Source organism: Myotis yumanensis, unplaced genomic scaffold (assembly GCF_028538775.1).
Source record: "Myotis yumanensis isolate MYYU_CA2020_CCGP unplaced genomic scaffold, mMyoYum1.0.hap1 SCAF_15, whole genome shotgun sequence".
Classification (NCBI taxonomy): domain Eukaryota; kingdom Metazoa; phylum Chordata; class Mammalia; order Chiroptera; family Vespertilionidae; genus Myotis; species Myotis yumanensis.
Window position 1 is genome coordinate 15658094 of NW_027223766.1, and position 21144 is coordinate 15679237.

Here is a 21144-nt window from a genome sequence, read left to right on the forward strand (position 1 = left end):
ACTTTACTTCTTAAAATGGATGAACCAAGTTCAGATCAGACACAAGGATTATGTAAATTACCTGTAGGTCCTTGCTTGGGTTGATAAATGGCATCAGTCTTTTATTATTCACTTTTGGAGTATACTTTTTGTGCATGTTACTGTCTATGTTTTATATCTTTTACACAATACCTCATTTTCTATGGAAATGTACCTCTCAACATAATATGAGCACATGGGTATTTGCATGATGATAATAGTGTTTTGCATTTGTTTTACATATGTATTGCCAAGTACTTTTATATGTATATAGTTTCAGTAAATTGTCACAATTCTGAGAGTTAGACTGTATTGTTCTATTGTATGTTAAATGATTTAGGGCATATTATGTAATATCTCTTGTCATTTTCAAACATGAGAACTACAGATTTGGTCTCTACATTTTCTTATTGATAATGGCCTATTCTACATGACACCTTTAAGAATAGAAAATACACCAAATCAGTATGGTAATTTAGTCTTAGCACAGGTCTCAAACCTCCTTAGAAGCAGAATGAGTTGCTTTGTATCCTGGGAATTCCACACGCATGTCTATATACAGGCAGAAAGGAATTACGAAGCCAACCTGCAGTCCCTCCATCCCCAGATTTTTCCTTAAGATGACGTGGACTCTATGGGGAAAGCCCAGAAACTTGTAGAGGCATCAGACTGCCTAGGTGTCAGGTCAATAGAAGAGGCTGGGCTACCTCCAACAATGATGCGAACCAAGAGCGCAGTTCAGTCCAGAATGGCAGGAGCTGGCTCCTTGGTCCTAAATCCCCAGCTTCTACAACGAAAAACTCTTGTGACTCATTACAAATATATATTCATCCATAAGATGTCAGGTCTTGATCTCTACATGGGGCAATTCTTCATTTTTTTAACCCCAGAAAAGGAATTACTTATTGGATCAGAGCAATGGAACTGAATGGGTTATCTACACAACGAGCATCATTTTCGTGTCACCCTTGTTCATCAGTATACCAGCTCACGTGCAGTGGCAATGCGGAGCAATTGCCATTTACTTCTATTGGATGAACTTCTTAATGTATCTTCAGAGGTAAAACTGGCTTCAATGATCTCTATATCCTTTAAACATCCTTTAGGCATGTTTAATATAAAAAAGAGCTATTATAAGTCCCATATATATATAACTGGCTTCTTCCTTTTCCAATGTTGTAAACTGTGAGGATATCTTTTATATTACTAAGGAAAAGGGGAGGGAGATTTGGAGTTCAGAGTGTAGACCAGGTTTCTCTCAACCTTGGCACTACTGAAATTTGTGACCAGATAATTTTTATTGTGGAGCTCTGTCCTGTGCACTGTAGGATGTTTAGTAGCATCCCTGGCCGCTCCGCTAGATACCAGTAGTAACCGTCCCCCACCCGTGTGACAATAAAAAATTTCTCTAGATAATTGCCAGTTATTCTCTGGGTGGAAAAATCCCCTCGAATCAAGACCCAACAGTCTAGTCAAATCTAGATTAAATGTTGGAGTAAATGGGTATAAAAGTATTGGCTATTCTTGTTTTGCCTGGTATTATTTGATAATTACTTACTTTATTTTTTTTTTTTATTTTTTTTTATTTTTTTCGCTTAAAGTATTACAAAGGGTATTACATAAGTGTCCTTTCCCCCCCCCCCCGCCCTTGACAAACCCCTACCTTCCCTTACCCCCCAGTGTCTTATGTCCATTAGTTATGCTTATATGCATGCATACAAGTCCTTCGGTTGATCTCTTACTCCCCTCCCTCCTGCCCCCCAACTCTCTCTGGCCTTCCCACTGCAGTTTGACAATCAGTTTGAGGCAGCTCTGCCTCTGTATCTATTATTGTTCAAAAGTTTGTAATGGTCTTTATTATCCATGAATGAGTGAGATCATGTGGTATTTTTCCTTCATTGACTGGCTTGTTTCACTTAGCATTATGCTCTCCAGTTCCATCCATGATGTTGCAAATGGTAGGAGTTCCTTCTTTTTAACAGCAGCATAGTATTCCATCGTGTAGATGTACCACAGCTTTCTAATCCATTCATCTACTGATGGGCACTTAGGCTGTTTCCAGATCTTAGCTATGGTGAATTGTGCTGCTATGAACATCTGGTTACATATATCCTTTCTGATTGGTGTTTCTGGTTTCTTGGGATATATTCCTAGTAGTGGGATCACAGGGTCAAATGGGAGTTCCATTTCCAATTTTTTGAGGAACCTCCATACTGCCTTCCATAGTGGCTGCACCAGTCTGCATTCCCACCAGCAGTGCACAAGTGTTCCTTTTTCTCCACATCCTCTCCAGCACTTGTCGTTTGTTGATTTGTTGATGATGGCCATTCTGACAGGTGTGTGATGGTACCTCATTGTTGTTTTGATTTGCATCTCTCGGATGATTAGTGACTTTGAGCATGTTTTCATATGCCTCTTGGCTTTCTGAATGTCCTCTTTTGAAAGGTGTCTATTTAGATCCTTTGCCCATTTTTTGATTGGATTGTTTATCTTCTTTTTGTTAAGTTGTATGAGTTCCCTATAAATTTTGGAGATTAAGCCCTTATCAGATATGACGTTGGCAAATATGTTTTCCCAAGAGGTGGGTTTTCTTGTTGTTTTGTTGATGGTTTCTTTTGCTGTGCAGAAGCTTTTTATTTTGATGTAGTCCCATTTGTTCAGTTTCTCTTTAGTTTCAACTGCCCTAGGAGCTGTATCAGTGAAGAAATTGTTTTGGCATAAGTCTGAGATTTTGTTGCCTTTGTATTCTTCTAGACTTTTTATGGTTTCCTGTCGTACATTTAAGTCCTTTATCCATTTTGAGTTTATTCTTGTGTATGGTGTAAGTTGGTGGTCTAGTTTCATTTTCTTGCATATATCTATCCAATTTTCCCAACACCATTTATTGAAGAGACTATCTTGGCTCCATTGTATGTTCATGCCTCCTTTGTCAAAAATTAATTGAGCATATTGGTTCGGGCTAATTTCTGGACTCTCTATTCTATTCCACTGGTCTATATGTCTGTTCTTGTGCCAGTACCAGGCAGTTTTGAGAACAGTGGCTTTGTAATACAGTTTGATATCTGGCATTGAGATCCCACCTACTTTGTTCTTTCTCAGGATCGCTGCAGCTATTCGGGGTCTTTTTTTATTCCAGATGAATTTTTGGAGAGTTCGTTCTAGATCTTTGAAGAAGGCCATTGGTATTTTAATGGGAAGTGCGTTGAATGTATAGATTGCTTTGGGTAGTATGGACATTTTAATGATGTTGATTCTACCAATCCAAGAACATGGTATGTTCTTCCATCTGTTTATGTCTTCCTCTATCTCTTTTTTCAACGTCCTGTAGTTTTCTGAGTAGAGGTCTTTAACCTCTTTAGTTAAGTTTATTCCTAGGTATCTTAATTTTTTTGGTGCGATGGTAAATGGGATTGTTTTTCTAATCTCTCTTTCTGAAAGTTCACTATTGGTGTATAGAAATGCCTCAGATTTCTTGGGGTTAATTTTGTATCCTGCTACATTGCCAAATTCATGTATTAAGTCTAGTAGCTTTTTGATGGAGTCTCTAGGGTTTTGTATGTATAATATCATGTCATCTGCAAATAAGGACAGTTTTACTTCCTCTTTTCCAATTTGGATGCCTTTTATTTCTTCTTCTTGCCTAATTGCAATGGCTAATACTTCCAGTACTATGTTGAACAGGAGTGGTGAGAGTGGGCATCCCTGTCTTGTTCCTGTTCTTAGGGGAAATGGTGTTAGTTTTTGTCCATTGAGTATGATGTTGGCTGTGGGCTTGTCATATATGGCTTTTATTATGTTGAGGTATGATCCTTCTATTCCCACCTTTCTGAGAGTTTTTATCAAAAATGGGTGTTGGATTTTGTCGAATGCTTTTTCTGCATCAATTGATATGACCATGTGGTTTTTTTCTTTCAATTTGTTTATGTGATGTATCACATTTATTGATTTACGGATGTTGTACCATCCTTGCATCTCTGGGATAAATCCTACTTGGTCATGGTGTATGATCCTTCTGATGTACTGCTGGATCCGATTTGCTAAGATTTTGTTGAGGATTTTGGCATCTATGTTCATGAGGGATATTGGCCTGTAATTCTCTTTCATTGTGATGTCTTTACCTGGTTTTGGTATTAGGGTGATGCTGGCTTCATAGAATGAGCTTGGAAGTGTTCCTTCCTCTTGAATTTTTTGTAGTAGTCTGAGGAGGGTAGGTTTTAGTTCTTCCTTGAATGTTTGGTAGAACTCCCCTGTGAAGCCGTCTGGCCCTGGGCTTTTGTTTGCTGGAAGCTTTCTGATGACTGCTTCAATTTCTTCCATAGTTATTGGCCTATTGAGGTTTTTAGATTCTTCCTGATTGAGTTTTGGAATGTTGTATTTTTCTAGGAATTTGTCCATTTCCTCCAGGTTGTCTAATTTGTTGGAGTAGAGTTGCCCGTAGTATTGTTTAACAATCATTTGTATTTCTGTGGGGTCTGTTGTTATTTCGCCTCTATCATTTCTGATTTGGTTTATTTGGGACCTTTCTCTTTGCTTCTTGGTGAGCCTGGCGAGGGGTTTGTCAATCTTGTTTATCCTTTCAAAGAACCAGCTCTTGGTTTCATTGATTTTCTGTATTGTTTTTTTGGTCTCTATGTCATTGATTTCTGCTCTAATCTTTATTATCTCCTTCCTTCTGCTCACTCTGGGGTTTTCTTGTTGCTCTCTTTCTAATTCTTTGAGTTGTAGAGTTAGATGATTGACTACCATTTTTTCTTGTTTTTTGAGATAGGCCTGTAGAGCTATAAACTTTCCTCTCAGGACTGCTTTCATTGTGTCCCAGAGGTTTTGGATTGTTGTGTTTTCATTGTCATTAGTGTCCAGGATGTTTTTAATTTCTTCTTTGATGTCATCGGTAACCCAATCAATATTTAATAACATGCTATTCAGCTTCCAAGTGTTTGAGTATTTTGGGTTGTTTTTTTTGTAGTTTATTTCTAACATTATGCCATCGTGGTCTGAGAAGATGCTTTTTATGATCTCAATCTTCTTGAATTTGTGGAGACTTTGCTTGTGACCCAATATGTGGTCTATTTTTGAATATGTCCCATGAGCACCTGAGAGGAATGTATATTCCGCAGCTGTGGGGTGTAGAGTTCTGAAGATGTCAATTAAGTCCATCTGATCTAGTGAGTCATTTAGGATTGCTGTTTCTTTGCTGATTGTTTGTCTAGCGGATTTATCCAGTGATGTCAGTGGTGTATTAAGGTCCCCTACTATGATTGTGTTATTGTCGATATCTCCCCTGATATCTTCCAGAAGTTTTCTTATGTATGTGGGTGCTCCTGCATTGGGTGCATATATGTTTACCAGGGTTATATCTTCTTGTTGTATTGATCCCTTTAGTATTATGAAGTGGCCTTCCTTATCTCTGGTTATGGCCTTCACTTTGAGATGTATTTTGTCAGATATAAGTATTGCTACCCCAGCTTTCTTTTCCTTTCCATTTGCGTGAAAGATATTTTTCCATCCCTTCACTTTCAGTCTGTGTGAGTCCTTTCCAATGAGGTGGGTCTCTTGTAGACAGCAGATGTATGGGTCATGTTTTTTTATCCATTCAGCCACTCGATGTCTTTTATTTGGAGCATTTAGTCCATTTACATTTAAAGTTATTATTGAAAGGTACTTGTTTGTAGCCATTTCTTTTTTTGTGTGTGTGTGTGGCTGATTTCTTTCTGAGCTTGATATTTCTTCTTTTACACCAGTCCCTTTAGCATTTCTTGCATGGCTGGCTTGGTGGTGATAAACTCCCTTAGCCCTTTTTTGTCTGTGAAGCTTCTTATTTCCCCTTCAATTTTGAATGATAGCCTTGCTGGATAGAGTATTCTTGGATTCAGTCCTTTGCTTTGCATCACTTTGTAGATTTCCGTCCATTCTTTTCTGGCCTGATGTGTTTCTGTTGAGAAATCATTTGATAATCGAATGGGAGATCCCTTGTATGTTACTTTCCGCCTCTCTCTTGCAGCCTGTAAGATTCTCTCTTTATCCTGAACATTTGCCATGGTAATTATGATGTGTCTTGGTGTGGGTCTTTTCGGGTTCACCTTGTTTGGGACTCTCTGGGCTTGTGTGACTTTTTTCTTCCCCATCTCAGGGAAGTTTTCTGATATTATTTCTTCGAATAGGTTTTCTAATCCATGTTCATCTTTCTGTTGTTCTGGCACCCCTATTATTCGTATGTTGCTTCGTTTCATGTTGTCCCAAAGTTCCCTTAGGCTCTCCTCCTGTCTTTTAATTTTTTTCTCCATTTGCAGTACAGTTTGAGTGTGTTTTGCTTCCTTGTCTTCTAATTCACTGATTCGGTCCTCCGCTTCTCCCAGTCTACTGTTGATACTTTCAATGGTGTTTTTTATTGCAGCTATGTCGCTCTTCATTTCTTCTTGGGACTTACTTAAGTTGTTGATTTTTTCATCTGTTTCTTCTAGCTTCTTGCATACGTAGTTGAGTTTTTCATCTGTTTCTTCTTGCTTCTTGAACATCCGGTGCATGTACTCTAGGAACCTTATTCTGAATTCTTTTTCCGTCATGTTGCATATCTCTGTCTCACTTAGCTGCTTTTCTGGCGAGTCCTCCTTTTCTTTCCTTTGGGGGTTTCTTTGTCTACCCATGTTTGATCTCACTGACATTACTTGTTGTTGAATCGTTCAGTGGCTGGACCCTGGGTGGCAGTGGCTGCTCCCTGGGTGGCAGTGGCTCCTCGGTCTGTGGTTGCTCCTTGGGCGGTTGTGGTAGCAGCGGCTCCTCTGTTGATAGCAGAGCCTCTGATGGGTGCTGTTCACAGTTGTGGTGGCTCTTCTGGCTGGTGGAGGGTGGCTTCAGACGCAGCAACTGTTCCCCAGGCAGAGCGTGTGGTGATCAGGAGGCCGCTGTTGCTTGAATCTTTCCGTGGAGGGGTGCAGGTCTCCCCTTGGCTCTTGCAGTCGCGCTGTTTGCGAATCGTTGCCTCCGGGTCAGTAGCCGATCTCTGGATGCCGGTGAACGCTGCCTGAGATGGCGCGGTCTCGCCGCTGCGCTGGCGCCCAGAGGGAGGTTTCAGCCTCAATCTCTAACCATCCGCATTTTTTAGGAGTTTTCTGTCTTTCCTGGCTGCAGACTCTCTCTCAGCTGAACCTCCCCAGCTTGATCGGGCCGATTGTTACCCGTTTCAGCTGCTCGCCCCTATCTGGTCCGGGACAAAGCACCAACACGTCTGTCTAAGCCTCCGCCATTTTCTCTCTCGATAATTACTTACTTTAGATTAAAACAATTAAAAGGAAGTGTTAGGTATGGTGAGTAATAGTGATAGGAGGGAAAAATGTCAACCCCAAAACTCTAATTCTAGAGAGGAAAGAAGGACCAGGCTCCCCTGCCTCCCACACTTGCTGCTGGTGAGTTAAATATGTTATTTCAGCCCTGGCCGGTGGCTCAGTTCTTTGTAGCATCGTCCTGTACACCAAAAGGTTGCTGGTTTGATTCCCAGACAGGGCACATGCCTAGGTTTCTGGTTCGATCCCATATATGTTTCTCTCTCATATCAATGTTTATCTCTCTTTCTCTCTGTCTCTGTCTCTCTCTCTCTCTCTCTCTCTCTCTCTAAACATATCCTCAGGTGAGGATTTTTAAAAATGTTATTTCACACAATCTTTACAATAACAAGAGGTAAATGTTATTACTCACAGTCTATAAAAGAAGCTGAGGCACTGAGTTAGTAACTAGCCCAAGATCTCAGCTGGTAAGTCAGATGTCGGCATTTTACCAAAGTCTGTCCAACCCTGGGACAGCGCTTTCCCCACCATAGTTCTGCATTGCTGTCCTGAGCACAGTGCAGTGGGGCTGAGCCCCGACCCCCGAAAGGACAGGATCTGGTGGGAAGAGCGCTGACCTGGAAGGCAAGAGGCATCAAGATAGGTCCAGGCAGTGCCACTCTGTTGGCTTTGCCACTATTTAGTGACCTGAGCGAGGTCCTGGATGTCTCTGGGAACTGAGCTTCTAAGTCCTCTGATGTCCCTTTCAGCTTTAAAATCTTATGACTCCCCCTTTAACAGGGTGTCTTGTCAAAGGGAAAGTACAAGTTAGTGGTCAGAAGACACCCATCATCTACCCAGACATTTCACAATGTAAGTTGCTGGGGAGACACAGGAAAGTGTAGGGAGCTGTAAGGATGGGAGAGTGAAGCATGGGTATGTGCCTGCGACAGATGCCCCCAGGAGCATGAGCTCATATCATCCCTCCCCACCGAGGCACCACACAACTCATCTCTCTCATCCCCTCATCGTCTGGTAGCAGCATCTTGGATACTGGGAAGCTATGTCTCTCTCCTACTTTGGTCAAGTGGTAACACAATGAAAGATAAACATTAACAAGAAGAGAAAAGAAAAAGGAAAAAGGCAGATAGTGTGAGTGGACTGAAAATAAGACTTGATGCTTCATGAATTCTCATGTCTCATTTTGGAAAGTAACTGGCCTCAGTTACCTCATCTGTGGAAGCTAGTGCCTAGTGCATGATAAATATTGACCCTGAATGAAATACACTGGGCCAGAAAAGTGAATAAATGTATTTTTTTCCTGCAAGGTTTTTTTATTTTTATTTTTTTCTTTATTGATAAAGGTATTATATATGTCTGTGCAATTCCCCATTGCCCTTCCCCCCAGCACATGCCCTCACCCCCTTGTGTCTCTGTCCATTGGTTATGCTTATATGCATGCATATAAGTCCTTTGGTTGACCTCTACCCCTCCCCCAACCCTCCCCTGCCTTCCCTCTGAGGTTTGACAGTCTGTTCGATGCTTCTCAGTCTCTGGATCTATTTTTGTTCATCAGTTTATGTTGTTCATTATATTCCACAAATGAGTGAGATAATGCAATATTTATCTTTCTCTGACTGGCTTATTTTGCTTAGCATAATGCTCTCCAGGTCCATCCAGGCTGTTGCGTATGGTAGGAGTTCCTTCTTTTTTACAGCAGCATAGTATTCCATTGTGTAGATGTATCACAGTTTTTTAATCCACTCATCTGCTGATAGGCATTTAGCCTGTTTCCAAATCTTAGCTATTGTAAATTGTGATACTATGAACATAGGGGTGCATATATCCTGATTTCTTGGGATATATTCCTAGAAGTGGAATTATTGGGTCAAATTCGAGTTCCATTTGAAAAAAAAAGTGAATAAATATTTAATTTTTCAAATCTTCCTAGATTTGAGAACTGTGGGATTTTCATCGTTATGTTAGAGGTAATTATGAAGACTTTGTTGAGGTCCACAGTCGTGTTTATCTTCCTTCTTTTGGCCTTTGGACTCAGCTTTTACGTCCTCCTGAGTATACAGGTGAGGAGTTGTGCCTGTGGTTCATTTTTTTTGCTATAAATATTGGGAATATATATTTATACTGAAGTCTCAATGGTGTATAACATCAATAATAACAAAACAATATTTGGATACTTTCATTTTATCTGATATATTGGCATTCAAATGATTTTCACTGCAGGAAAAATATAGCCTTATTACATGACTTTTTTCCATTGTCAAAACGCTTATGTGTAATGCACGATGATTTGTGTGCAGAAAAAGATTATTTTGATGACTTTACCACCAGTTTATTGGTAGTTTTTATCCCTGTATTTTAGTAGCTGTAGTCCTATGACTTTAAAAATATTTTAAATATGATTTTTATCATTTTACTCTCCAGGAACCATTTTTCATTATATGCATTTTGCATTTCATGGTTCCCTTCCCGTCTCTCCTCAGGATGCTTTCAGCACTCCATTGCTTTCCATAATCCAGACCTTCAGCATGATGCTAGGAGACATTAATTATCGCGATGCCTTCCTAGAGCCGTTTCTGAGAAATGAACTGGCATATCCACTTCTGTCCTTCATACAACTCATTACCTTCACAATGTTTGTCCCAATCGTCCTCATGAATTTACTTGTAAGTAATTTATCCTTGTATTTCCTGCTTGCTGATCATTTGAGGCAGTTCACAATCATTACTCGGAGCCTCCCCCCTCTCCCCCAAGGAGGGAAAAGGGACACCTATGAAATCCATTCTTTCACTGAGGCCTGAGTGTGCCGGGCACAACGTGGGGCCCAGGGGATACAAAGATGCATTCACTTGGCAAATGCTTATCAAGAATCTCCTAAGTAACCCAGACACTGACCCAGGTGCCGGGACACAGACAGATCAATACCCAGCCCCTACATGATTATAAAGTAGTCATGAAGTTAAGCAGTAAACAGATAAGTATGCAGCATGATGTCGTGGGGGTGGTAAATGCTATGAAGAACTACAAGGCAGAATAAGGATATAAAGATGAATGGTGTGTGCTGCGTTAGGGTTGCTGGGAGCAGGGGAAGGCAAAGGTTAGGCAGATACCTTCATGGAGTGAAGGAGGAAGAACTCATCTCTTGAATCTCTCATGGACCAGAGATTTAAGTGGGAAGCGAGGGTGGGAGGTATTTGTGACATTCAGGTGCCCCCTCTAAAAAGTCAGAGGCTGGCTACCCCCAGCAGATATGGACATGTCCTTGCCCTTCCACAGAGAACCTGTCCAGCCCTGAGCATCCTGGCTGATGCAGGCAGGCACGCATCCCAGGTCCATGGAGAGTCCTAGCCGGCATTACAGGGCACGTTTTTTCCTTATTCATTTACTCGAATGTGCACATAGTCCACACACTTTTTTGGAGCCTGACTATGCACCAGGGACCGTGCTGGGCAGTGTTTCCAGAAGGAAAAAATAATAATACAGACTATGTAATGTTTTGATTCACTGACTTGATACAACTCCAGTTTTATTTTGGTGACATAGAAAAGTAAAAGATGGCAACTAAGAATAATAAAGAATGACATGAAGCCCACACTTGTCTCTGAGACTCACTTCCGTTTGGAAGACCATTCTCCAGAGGAGAACCTGGGTTAGCAGCAGTACAGGTCGGTGCCACTAGCAGATCTGTCCGGCCAACAGCCAGTGAGCTTCACTACCTGCTTGTCCCAGAGCAAAATCAGACCCACCAGGGCCAAGACTGACACTGTTCTCCTTCCTCAGACTGACTCGATATTCTCCACCCACCCGGCCCCCTTTTCCTCATTTCTGCCAATAAACATTTGCTTCTCCACCTACTTTCTCTTAGCTCTTGCCCTTGTGGTGCCTCATCCCCACTGCTGCAGGAGACTGAAGAGTTCCTCCATCTCATCTCATTTCTCTGTCTAATCCTTCCCACAAATTATCACCACAGTGATGCCCTGATCATGAAAAATTGGGCCCGACAGTGTCTCTTTCAAAGGTTTTTCTATGACTCTTCTAAAGCTTCAGTCCATGAGCACTGCACACAGGGTCCTCATGATCCGGATCTGACCCAGATTTCACCCAACTCCCCACTGTCCGCAGCTTTTACCCAGACACACACCAGCACACGCGGTCACTGGGTGTGCCAGGCTTTCCTCCTGCCTCCTGGGCTCTGCTCTCCGTTTCCTGGGACCCCTCACCTTGGTTAACTCTTTCTAAGCTTTCAACATTCAGGTCAGGCATCATCTCTGCTGGGCAGACTTTCTTAGCCAACTACCCCACCCCAATCACCGGAGTCTGTTATCATAGTTTTGAGGACACAAATCAGAGAAAGGCAATAATAAAACCTACTTCCTAAGTTATTGTGAGGATGAAATGAGCTAATATGAAGAATTTAAAACATATATGCATTCAAATCTTAGCTACTATTAAATATTAATAGTATTTGATTAACATTTAATATTAATATATTGCTTATTTTAATCAGTAAGTGATGAGGCTTACAAGCTTATAACTTGTATTAATAAATTATGGGACGCACAGCTCAGCAGACTCAGATGTCTTCAGAGCCAGGCAAGCACCTCTGATGTAAGATCTAAACCAGAGAGACTGCCCATCCCAGGACTTGCAAATTAATAACAGAAAACATTATCCTGCCAGATAAAAGCTACTTGCTGACTATATTTGTACACCCTGGAATAGACTTTCACTGCTCATTCATTCAGCAGGTTTTTTGTGTGCCTACTATGTGTCCTGCACTATTCTAAGCACTGGGCATATGGTGGCAACCTGGAGGGACCGACAGAGCCCTTCTCTGCTGGAGTTTACTTGACTGTGAGCCTCTCGGGCCTCAGAAAGCAGGGGGCCGGGTCAGCAGACACAAGCCCTGAGTGTCTTCCAGTGGAAGAGTGAGTTAATTTGGACTCAGTAGAACTGAGCTGACAGCTTCCCCTCACCTAATTCTGCCCAGCCATGGATTTCTAGGAGGATTTGTATTACCAGAGCCTCACCCACCCCTAAAGTGTACCTTTTCCTGCCAAACATACATAATATATAAATCTCTTCATTCCCTCATTTTGATGTTTTAACTTTTCCATGTTGTCCACCTTAGATGCTAAACTCCTGCAGTTTCCAGGCATGGTGCATGGCTATTGCCAACGGCATTTGATATCACATCACTCCCATCCTCCCCCAAAAGAACATATTTTTACTTGAAATTAAAATGAATTTCAGATTTATTTTTATGTCTTAACTTTTCATGATAACACTTGCCATTACTGGACCCACCGCCATGGCCACTGCTGTTAGGAGTTATACAGGCTTCACAGGCTCTCCATGGGGTGTGGGAGCAAAGCGTTCAAGGGCCCTGCTGCTGAACTCCATGCCACACTGACAGCATCCAGGGAGACCGTAAGTGCATTTTGACGTGAGCCGTTACACTGGTCGTGATGCAATGCCGTGTTGTGCTTCAGATCGGTTTGGCAGTTGGGGACATTGCCGAGGTCCAGAAGCACGCACTGCTGAAGAGGATTGCCATGCAGGTGAGTGTCGTGTTTGTTTCGAATCAGCACCACCTGTTTACATGCAGGCTGAGTCCTGAGAACACTCTGCTGACCCTGGGCATGTTCTCACTACCGTGCCTGCAATGCATGCTCTCTGGTGCACCTGTGGTTGTCAGAGAATCAAAAATGAAAAAAAAAAAAATCCTACAACAATGTCAGCAGAGGAATTGAGAAACTGCCTAAGCCTCTTCGAGGTCAACATGGGGCCAACCAGGCAGCTAGCCGCTGTGGCGCTGGTGGATGTGGTGAAAGGCAGGGGCAGGTGATCGGCTGCCAGGGGCCCAGGAAACGGGCCGCCCAGCCGTCAGTGACACAGCAATCAGTGTTCAGTTGCTGTGCTAACGCTTTCGTCTATGCAGTGTGAGAATTCCAGCTACTAATGAATGATCCCTATCAATAAATCCAATATGCGCTTTAGGTGGAACTCCATACCAACTTAGAGAAGAAGCTGCCGCTCTGGTTCCTACGCAAAGTGGATCAGAAATCCATTGTCGTCTATCCCAACAGAGCCAGATACAGCCGAGGGTTACTAGTAAGTACATGGAACAAACATGGCATAGACAGTGCGACACTGCTTCATTGTGTGTTCCTAAAGGTTGCCTTTTCATTTTTATTTATTTAGTTACTTATTTTAATATATTTTTTATTTATTTCAGAGAGGGAGGGAGAGAGAGAAATGTCAATGATGAGAGAGAATCATCCATCGGCTGCCTCCTGCACACCCTCTTCTGGAGATCGAGCCCACAATCTTGGCATGTGCCCTGGCTGGGAATCAAACCGTGACCTCCTGGTTCATAGTTCTACACTCAACCACTGAACCCTATTAGCCAGGCCCAAAGGGTGCCTTTCTACACACCCTGAGTCACTCTGCTTGTGGGAAACAAATAAGCTTGTTTTAAAAAAAACAGTGCAGGATGAGAAAGTGATGGGCAGTGCAGTGGCCTCTCTCCATGTGGCTCAGCTAAAGCTTCAGTGTTAAACATGTGCCACATCCCTGTGAGAACACTTGGTGGATGTACTATTTAAGTATCCTTTTTACATTGCAGGTGTGCTGTTTTTCCTATCACATATCACTTACTTATATGTGGAGATGTATGTATGTGTGTGTCTGTGTGCCTATATAGAACACATGTGTACATATTCACAGATACACACCCATGGAGAATACATATAGAAAATACACAGAGATTAAGCCAGGCCATCTATACTAATAAAAGGGTAATATGCTAATTGACCAAACGACCTTTCAATCATCATTTCAGACATCCTTCTGGACAAAGCCATGGTGGCAGAGGCTGAGGCAGAGGCAATTAGGGGCGATCAGGCAGGCAGGCAGAGGCGGTTAGGGGCAATCAGGCTGGCAGGCAGATGAGCAGTTAGGAGCCAGCAGTCCCAGATTGCAAGAGGGATCCCAGATTGGAGAGGGTGCCGGCAGGGGTGAGGGACCCTCCCCACCCCTGTGCCCGAATTTGGTGCACCAGGCCTCTAGCTGTATTATAATGGGAAAGGGACTATACTAAGAGTCAGAAGTACTGGATGCTAATCTTAACCATGCCTGGGCTCCCTCTCTATGAATATTCTTTCTGAGTTCTTTGTAGGTTAAGTTTCCATTGTGCAGTCATAACATGATAAAGGGAACCTAAGTGTCAGCCTATGCTGACTTGACATCTTCCCTGGTGTGTCTGAGGTCCCTGAAATTCAGCATGTTTAAAACAAACTCTTGCAAAACAAGCTCATGCCTTTCACTCTTCCCACGAATCACTCCCTCCCAACATCCCCTACAGAGAAAGGGTGGAAAAGCTCATCCTTCTCCAAAGTTGCTTATGGCAATTGATATCCACACCATTTGCCTGTGCAGATGGCAGCCTTGACATTGCCCCTCCCTCTTCCTATCCCCTCACTTCAGTCAATCACAGGTTTAGGCCATCAGACTTGCTAGGTGGTCTCCTCTTGCCTAGACTCCCAGAATTACCTCACTCCTGGTCATTTCACATCTGCCCTCGATCCTCTCTAGTTCACCAATCATTTAAAGTTCCTAAATTTTAAAAATATTAAAATAGCATTTCAGAAATGTCCCCATGTGAAATTCAGTTGTGTTGCATACGATGCTGAGCAGTTTGAGAGAAATAGCTTATATTCTGTGAAATACCACCACTTATTTTGTTGTTGCTAATCCTCACCTGAGGATACTTTCTCTATTGCTTTTCAGAGGGAGTGGGAGGGAGGGAGAGAGAAAGAGAGAGAGAGAAACACCAATTTGAGAGAGACACATAGATAGCCCTGTAGCCTCCTGCACATACCTTGGTAGCTCTGATGTAACCTGCAACCCAGGCTGTGCCCTCGACCTGGAATTGAACCCAAGACCCTTCAGTGCACACAGTGCTCCAATCACTGAGCAACACAGGTCAGGATGAAATACCGCCACTTATGATGGACATTTTTCATGAGAATTTCCTCATGAAAATGATTCACTTAAACCTTTTCCTAAACAATCCTCCACTCCAGTTTACCCCTCCTTTTGTATTATTTATATATCCTGTACCTTGCTGTGTTATATGTATAATTTTGTTACACAGCTCTTTGCATGTCTATTTCTCCCAACAGACTGTGAGCTCCTTGAGGGCATGGCTCTCGTTAGATACCTATGCTAGCACGCCCTGGTTCAGAAGTTGAGTTATGGCACATGTTCAAGAAATAGTTTCCGAATTGAGTTTAATGTGAGTAACTATTAATCTTTTATCCCACAGTGCATATTTCACCAAATTTTTTGCACCCAAGAAGTAAGACAAGAAATACCAAATGCAGATACAGCTTTAGAAGTAGAAATATTGAAGCAGAAATACCGGTATGTATTTCTTCTTTCATCCATATTTGAGAAACTCAAAAGTCTTAAATAATGATGCATAGTAAAGGGTTACACTGTATATTTGTGTTTATCTTCTGTATTAAGGCATGCTTTAACTCAATAATGCTGCCAGGGGATTGGGAATCGTGAGAGAGTTTCTAGAACCTCCAACAACTTATTTGCTGCTACTTATCCAACAGTATCCTGAGCTGCATGCATCCCTCATGAGCCATCTCCAGTCATACATCAAAGCTCTGAAAGATTGTGAGGATCCCAGGAGCAGATGCATAGTGTACAGTGGTTAAATGCGAGGGCTTTAGGGTTCATTTACCTGAGTTCAAAGCACTTAACCTTTCTGTGCAACAGTATTTTAATCTTTAAAATGGAAACCTAAATAAACCAGCTGTGAACCAATAGTAGAACTGTAGGAAAATCGCTTATACTTTGAAAATATGTGTTCCTGACCAAGATTCTGACTGTCCGGAGGCTGTAACCTGAGCACAGGTAACCCGATACCCGTTAGCACTTCTGGTCCCCAGGCCTTGTGCACGTGGAGGGCTGAAATAAACTCATGAAACCTGTATATCCCTTTAGGCTGAAGGACGTGACTTCTCTTCTGGAGAAACAGCATGAGCTTATTAAACTCATCATTCAGAAGATGGAAATCATCTCGGAGACAGAGGACGAAGATAACCATAGTTCTTTCCAAGACCGCTATAAGAGAGAGCAGCAGGAGCAAAGGAATAGCAAGTGGAATTCTGTGCTGAAAGCAGTAAGGGCCCGAACACAGGGCCCTTAGCAGGAGTCACCCTTAGCAGTGGGCTTCCTGCATGTGCATCTCCTGCATATTAACACACATGCACAATATATACTTGGGGTCTGATCTCCAGTGTGGAGAGAGTGAGGAAAAGGCAGAAAGCTGATTCTGTTTCCCTCCCTCTGAAGCTGAATCCTGTGTAGAAGTAAACTCTCTTTCTAATCACATTTTCTGCCAGTCACTCTGCATTGGGAATATCCTTGCTGATATATTCAAGTTGGACTTTACCTCACTATTTGAATGGGTGGAAAGTGATTTGCTAGCACATACATTTTTGATGATAAGAAGTAATAAATGTAACAGTTGAGCTAGAATGCAAATGTCAATACTAGAGTCTTGCTGGATAATTATGATAATTATATAATGTGTAATGCATTGGACAGTGCAGAGTCGCCTCAGCTGCTTCCGTTTGGCATACTCTTTTGTGTTGGAAGATCCTGTGGGTGGAACCCTGTGTGCTCTGTTCTGATCGTAATAAATGGCCCCACCCTTCTGCTTCCAGCACACCTGATGCCACTCTGAGTTGAGGCTCAAATCCACAGGCCTTGTGATATGCATGACTTTTACTACAGATAGCATGTGTTATTTCTGTATTTTCTGTTTCTTAGTGATCATAATAAATGTAAAACCTATATAGTCACCTCAGTGATTATTATGAGATGTTCATTGCATTTAGTTTTTTTGAGATTTGAAAAAATGCCTCCATCGCATACGCCCTTTACTCTTTTGATGTCCAGTGTCAGTCACATGCCTCTTCATTCATCTTTTCAAGGTGCTTCTCTCTCTCTTCTTTTTTTTTTTTTTACAACAACAGTTCTGGAGGCTAGGAGTCCTAGATGAGGGTGTCAACATGGTTGGGTGAGGGCCCTCATCAGGGTCACAGACTTGTTTTATTCTCAAATGGTGAAAAGAAGGAAGGATCTCTCTGGAACCTCTTGGATAAGAGCATTAATCTCACCCAGGAGGGCTCTGCCTTCCTGACCGAATTACCTCCCAAACACCTCACCTCTTAATATAATCACCTTCGGGGGTTAGAATCTTAACATGAATTTTGGGGGAACACAAATATCCGGGCTGCAGTAAATGACAAGTAAGATATAAATTATTTGAAAAAGGTATTTACCATTCTCTGTGATCATGACCCTTGTCTGCCACTTATAAGCCATGTGAAGAAATGATACAACTAAAACATTGCAATAGAAATAGAAGAAGAAAATAGAAATGCAAACATACTAAAGTAATTTTAAAAGGTTAAAAGGCATTTCTTTCTCTAGCTATGATAAATAATGGACTTTGGACTAACTTCCCTCCCCATCATACAACTACTGGACAAAATATATGAAACTGATTTTAGACAAAAGGCAGATAGAACTCTGATCCATGAATAAGGGGCTGGAAGTGGTGTAACTACATTCATCCCACTCAAGGTACTGCTCCTAATTTATTTTCCTCTTTGCACCAATTCTCATGTTTATTCCCCAGGAGACACCCACTTTGGTGAATCTCTTTGGCCATGTATGTATCCTTGTGTTATGTTGAACAGTGTTGTTTGGGGTGTGCTTTTATTTATAGAGGTGCTATCATGCTGGTTCTTGTTCTCTATCTTACCTCTTTACAATGGGCATCATGTCTACAAGATATGACTATGTCACCTTCTGTCCATCTAGTACAGGGCTTCCAACAACTGCTCACTATCATTGTGTGCACCCCACACAAGCTCCTGAACAAAGGAGTTCCTTCCCTTCTCTTGGCTTGCTCTCTCTCTTGCTCTCTGACTGCTTTTGCTGACTCTTGGCTTGTGTAGTGTTATGCCCAGATTTCAAGATTCCCAAGAAGCCACCAGGGAGCCATCCAATCCGATGCAAAAGCAGAGTCTTTTATTTTAAGCCCGGGCTTAGCTCCTCTACCTTCCTTACTGACGCAGCAGCCGGTGGCAAAGAGAGAGCAGTCTGCTCGAACCAGGGGTTTCATAGAGGGTTGGAGTAGGGGCGGGAGAGGGGGCTGTGCCCCCCGCCGATTGGCCAGGTGCGAGCTGGTGACCCATTACACAGGATGTGGTCATAGCGATGGCGTGCACTTCCCTTGATTACCATTGGTTAGTCCAGAGAAATGGTGGGTGTGGCTAGCAGAGGCTCCTTCCGAGGGGGAAGGAGCCTTCGCTGAGCACATGGTTCCATACAAAATGGAGGTCCCTTAATGGATGGGAAGCCAGCCACTCGGCTCCCATGCAAGGCCTGCCGCCGTGGGCGTCACCGGGAGGCGGGCCGCCCACCACCCCACCTGGCCCTTGGGTCGCCCGCTGCTCGGCCCGAAAGTGACTCGGAGGCCGAGGAGGGCGGCCCGGGTCCTTCTGGGCGTCCGCGGGCCTGCGCCTATCTGGTCAGGTGCTGCCTCGGCCATGGCTGCCCGTCATCCTCCCTGCCGGATGCCTGCGGGGCCACGTGCCCCGCCGGCCCTTTCATGTAGTGCTCACACTTGCCCATATGGCCCACAGTAATGTGGACCCCACACACACTGGACTGATGGGCTACTAGCCTGATGCTGTGCCGGACTCAACTCCACCATGAGCGGAAACACTGGACACTGGCTTTGCTTTTAAGCTCTGCTGGATCCCCGGCTGCACGTTTTCCAGGACTGGTTTAAGGGCAACCCAGGGATGTAATTCCATGTAAACAAAGCTTTCTACTACATCTCATCCTCCCTTGGGGGCCTCCGGAAATTCTTACTCTAGCAGCATCCCCAAACCCCACTCCACTAGCAAGGGAGAAGGGAAATCCACACAATTCCCCACTAACAGTTATGTTAGTATACATAGTTTTATATGTGTAATTACAATTTTTGATTAAGGCAAGAAGTATCAGATGCTTTCGAATGAAAGAAAAAAATGTATCACTGATAAAGAAAAACAACCACTTAGTCTTGAAGCAGCTATCATAACCTTAAAAGGAGAAGACTTAAGGCAACACAAACAAAAATACACCTCCAACTTAACCTTACCATGTAAATATTCCAAAAAGTCAGCTCGGGGTGGCCTCGGCCCTGCACTGCTAATGACACTGGGGATCCAGGGAATTCCCAGCTGGATTCAGCCTGTCTGCGCTGTGCTTTTCAAACAAGTTAGAGAAAGGCAAACTGTCCTGCTGCCCTGTGCGTATATTTTGGCTGCTTCAGGACAGAAGGTAATGGGGGGAAAGCACCTTTCGTTTCATTTTTCACCATAATGAGGAGCACCATTTGACACGTGACAATTCCACCAGATAAGACAAGAGCAATAAAAGGCAGGGCAGAAATGTGAAATTTGTGATATTTTAAAACTTATTTTTAACTGATCATGCCTGAGCCTAACCTTTGGAAGAAGAAACTCCTATGAATTCTCACTAACAAAAGTTCCCAGAGATGGAACACTAGCGTGATATGCATGACACTGCATACATGTTTATGGGGAGATGACTAACCCATAGCGCTGTGTAACTGCAGAGTATGCCTTCAGCACTGAGCAACAAAGGCTCTTAGAACTACAAAAACCAAGTGTTTGCATTTCAAAGGTGGGGAGGTGGGGAGGAGTGAGCAGGGGATGGTAAACATTCTAAATCACCCATTCTTCTCAGCAAGGAGTCCATTCTATTCAAATCAAAGTTAAAGACACTATTTCATACCTGACATTTGAAGCATAGGTTGGATAATTCCTTTTAAAAATTGTAACCATAAACACAATTTAAATAGAATAACTATGAGTACACTAAAAAAAGAAAATAAACAAACAATATAAAAAAAGCTTTAAAAAAGGAAAAGCATCAAGACCCACAAAAATCCAAAAGCATAAACAAGACTATACAAATAAAACCTATAAATCCTGATCACAAACATAAAAATCACTGAAGGTAAAATACTCTCCATTTGGGTTTAAAATTTTAATTCCTAGAGAATAATCTAAATTAGCATTACAGAAAGATGAGCAAAGAAAAATATAAAATGTAAACAACAGGAGTGACAAAATGAACTTAATAGAAAAAACTCAAGGAAAATGAAACATAGGCAAAAATAGTGCTTTGTCCCTGATTGAGGTTTTGATCTATTAGGAAGTTGTGAGTTACTAAAGTTTTTGTTTCAAATAAGTTATCAAAATATGTCAAGCTATAACTGCTAGAAATGAATCATTGGTAGATGTTGTGGGAGAACCTTAACACACCTCCATTAGGCTAATCCTAGCTCTACATTTATGAATTGTGTGACCCACAGTTTATTAAAACACAGTTGCCAAGGAACCGGAGAGGAGAGCCTCCTAGGCAAGGCAGCCAGCAGAGAGCAGCAGCCGCTGCAGCTGCAGTAACACGGGTGCCAAGCCGAGGTTCCCAGAGGAGAACAGAGCCTGGTCAGAAAGATGGGTATGTCTGCAGGAGAGAGAAGAGTTTATGAACCCTTTAACTCCCTGATTGTTGCGTGGTGTGAGCTCCTCACCTGACCCAGCTTAACCTATTTTTATGTCTGCCTACTTTTCCCCTTCGAATGTCAGATAATATCCCGTTCTGAACAATAAATTAAAGAGTAACCCATGCAACTTGAGTTTGTGGGTAAAGAGAGATAAGAGTAACTAGATCTGAACCA

At 42.5% G+C, this 21144-nt stretch overlaps 1 protein-coding gene across 1 annotated transcript in view; it reads left to right on the forward strand.

Moving 5' to 3' along the window:
- TRPA1 (transient receptor potential cation channel subfamily A member 1) overlaps nt 1–17166 on the forward strand; it is a 53808-nt gene extending 36642 nt beyond the window's left edge. Inside the window, exons 21-27 of the mRNA XM_070392017.1 lie at nt 909–1078; nt 9229–9358; nt 9779–9961; nt 12788–12856; nt 13296–13409; nt 15625–15722; nt 16317–17166. Of these exons, the coding sequence (XP_070248118.1) occupies nt 909–1078; nt 9229–9358; nt 9779–9961; nt 12788–12856; nt 13296–13409; nt 15625–15722; nt 16317–16521 (969 nt within the window). The 3' untranslated portion in view covers nt 16522–17166. The remainder of the gene's footprint in view (nt 1–908; nt 1079–9228; nt 9359–9778; nt 9962–12787; nt 12857–13295; nt 13410–15624; nt 15723–16316) is intronic.
- The last annotated feature ends 3978 nt before the right edge of the window (nt 17167–21144 follow it).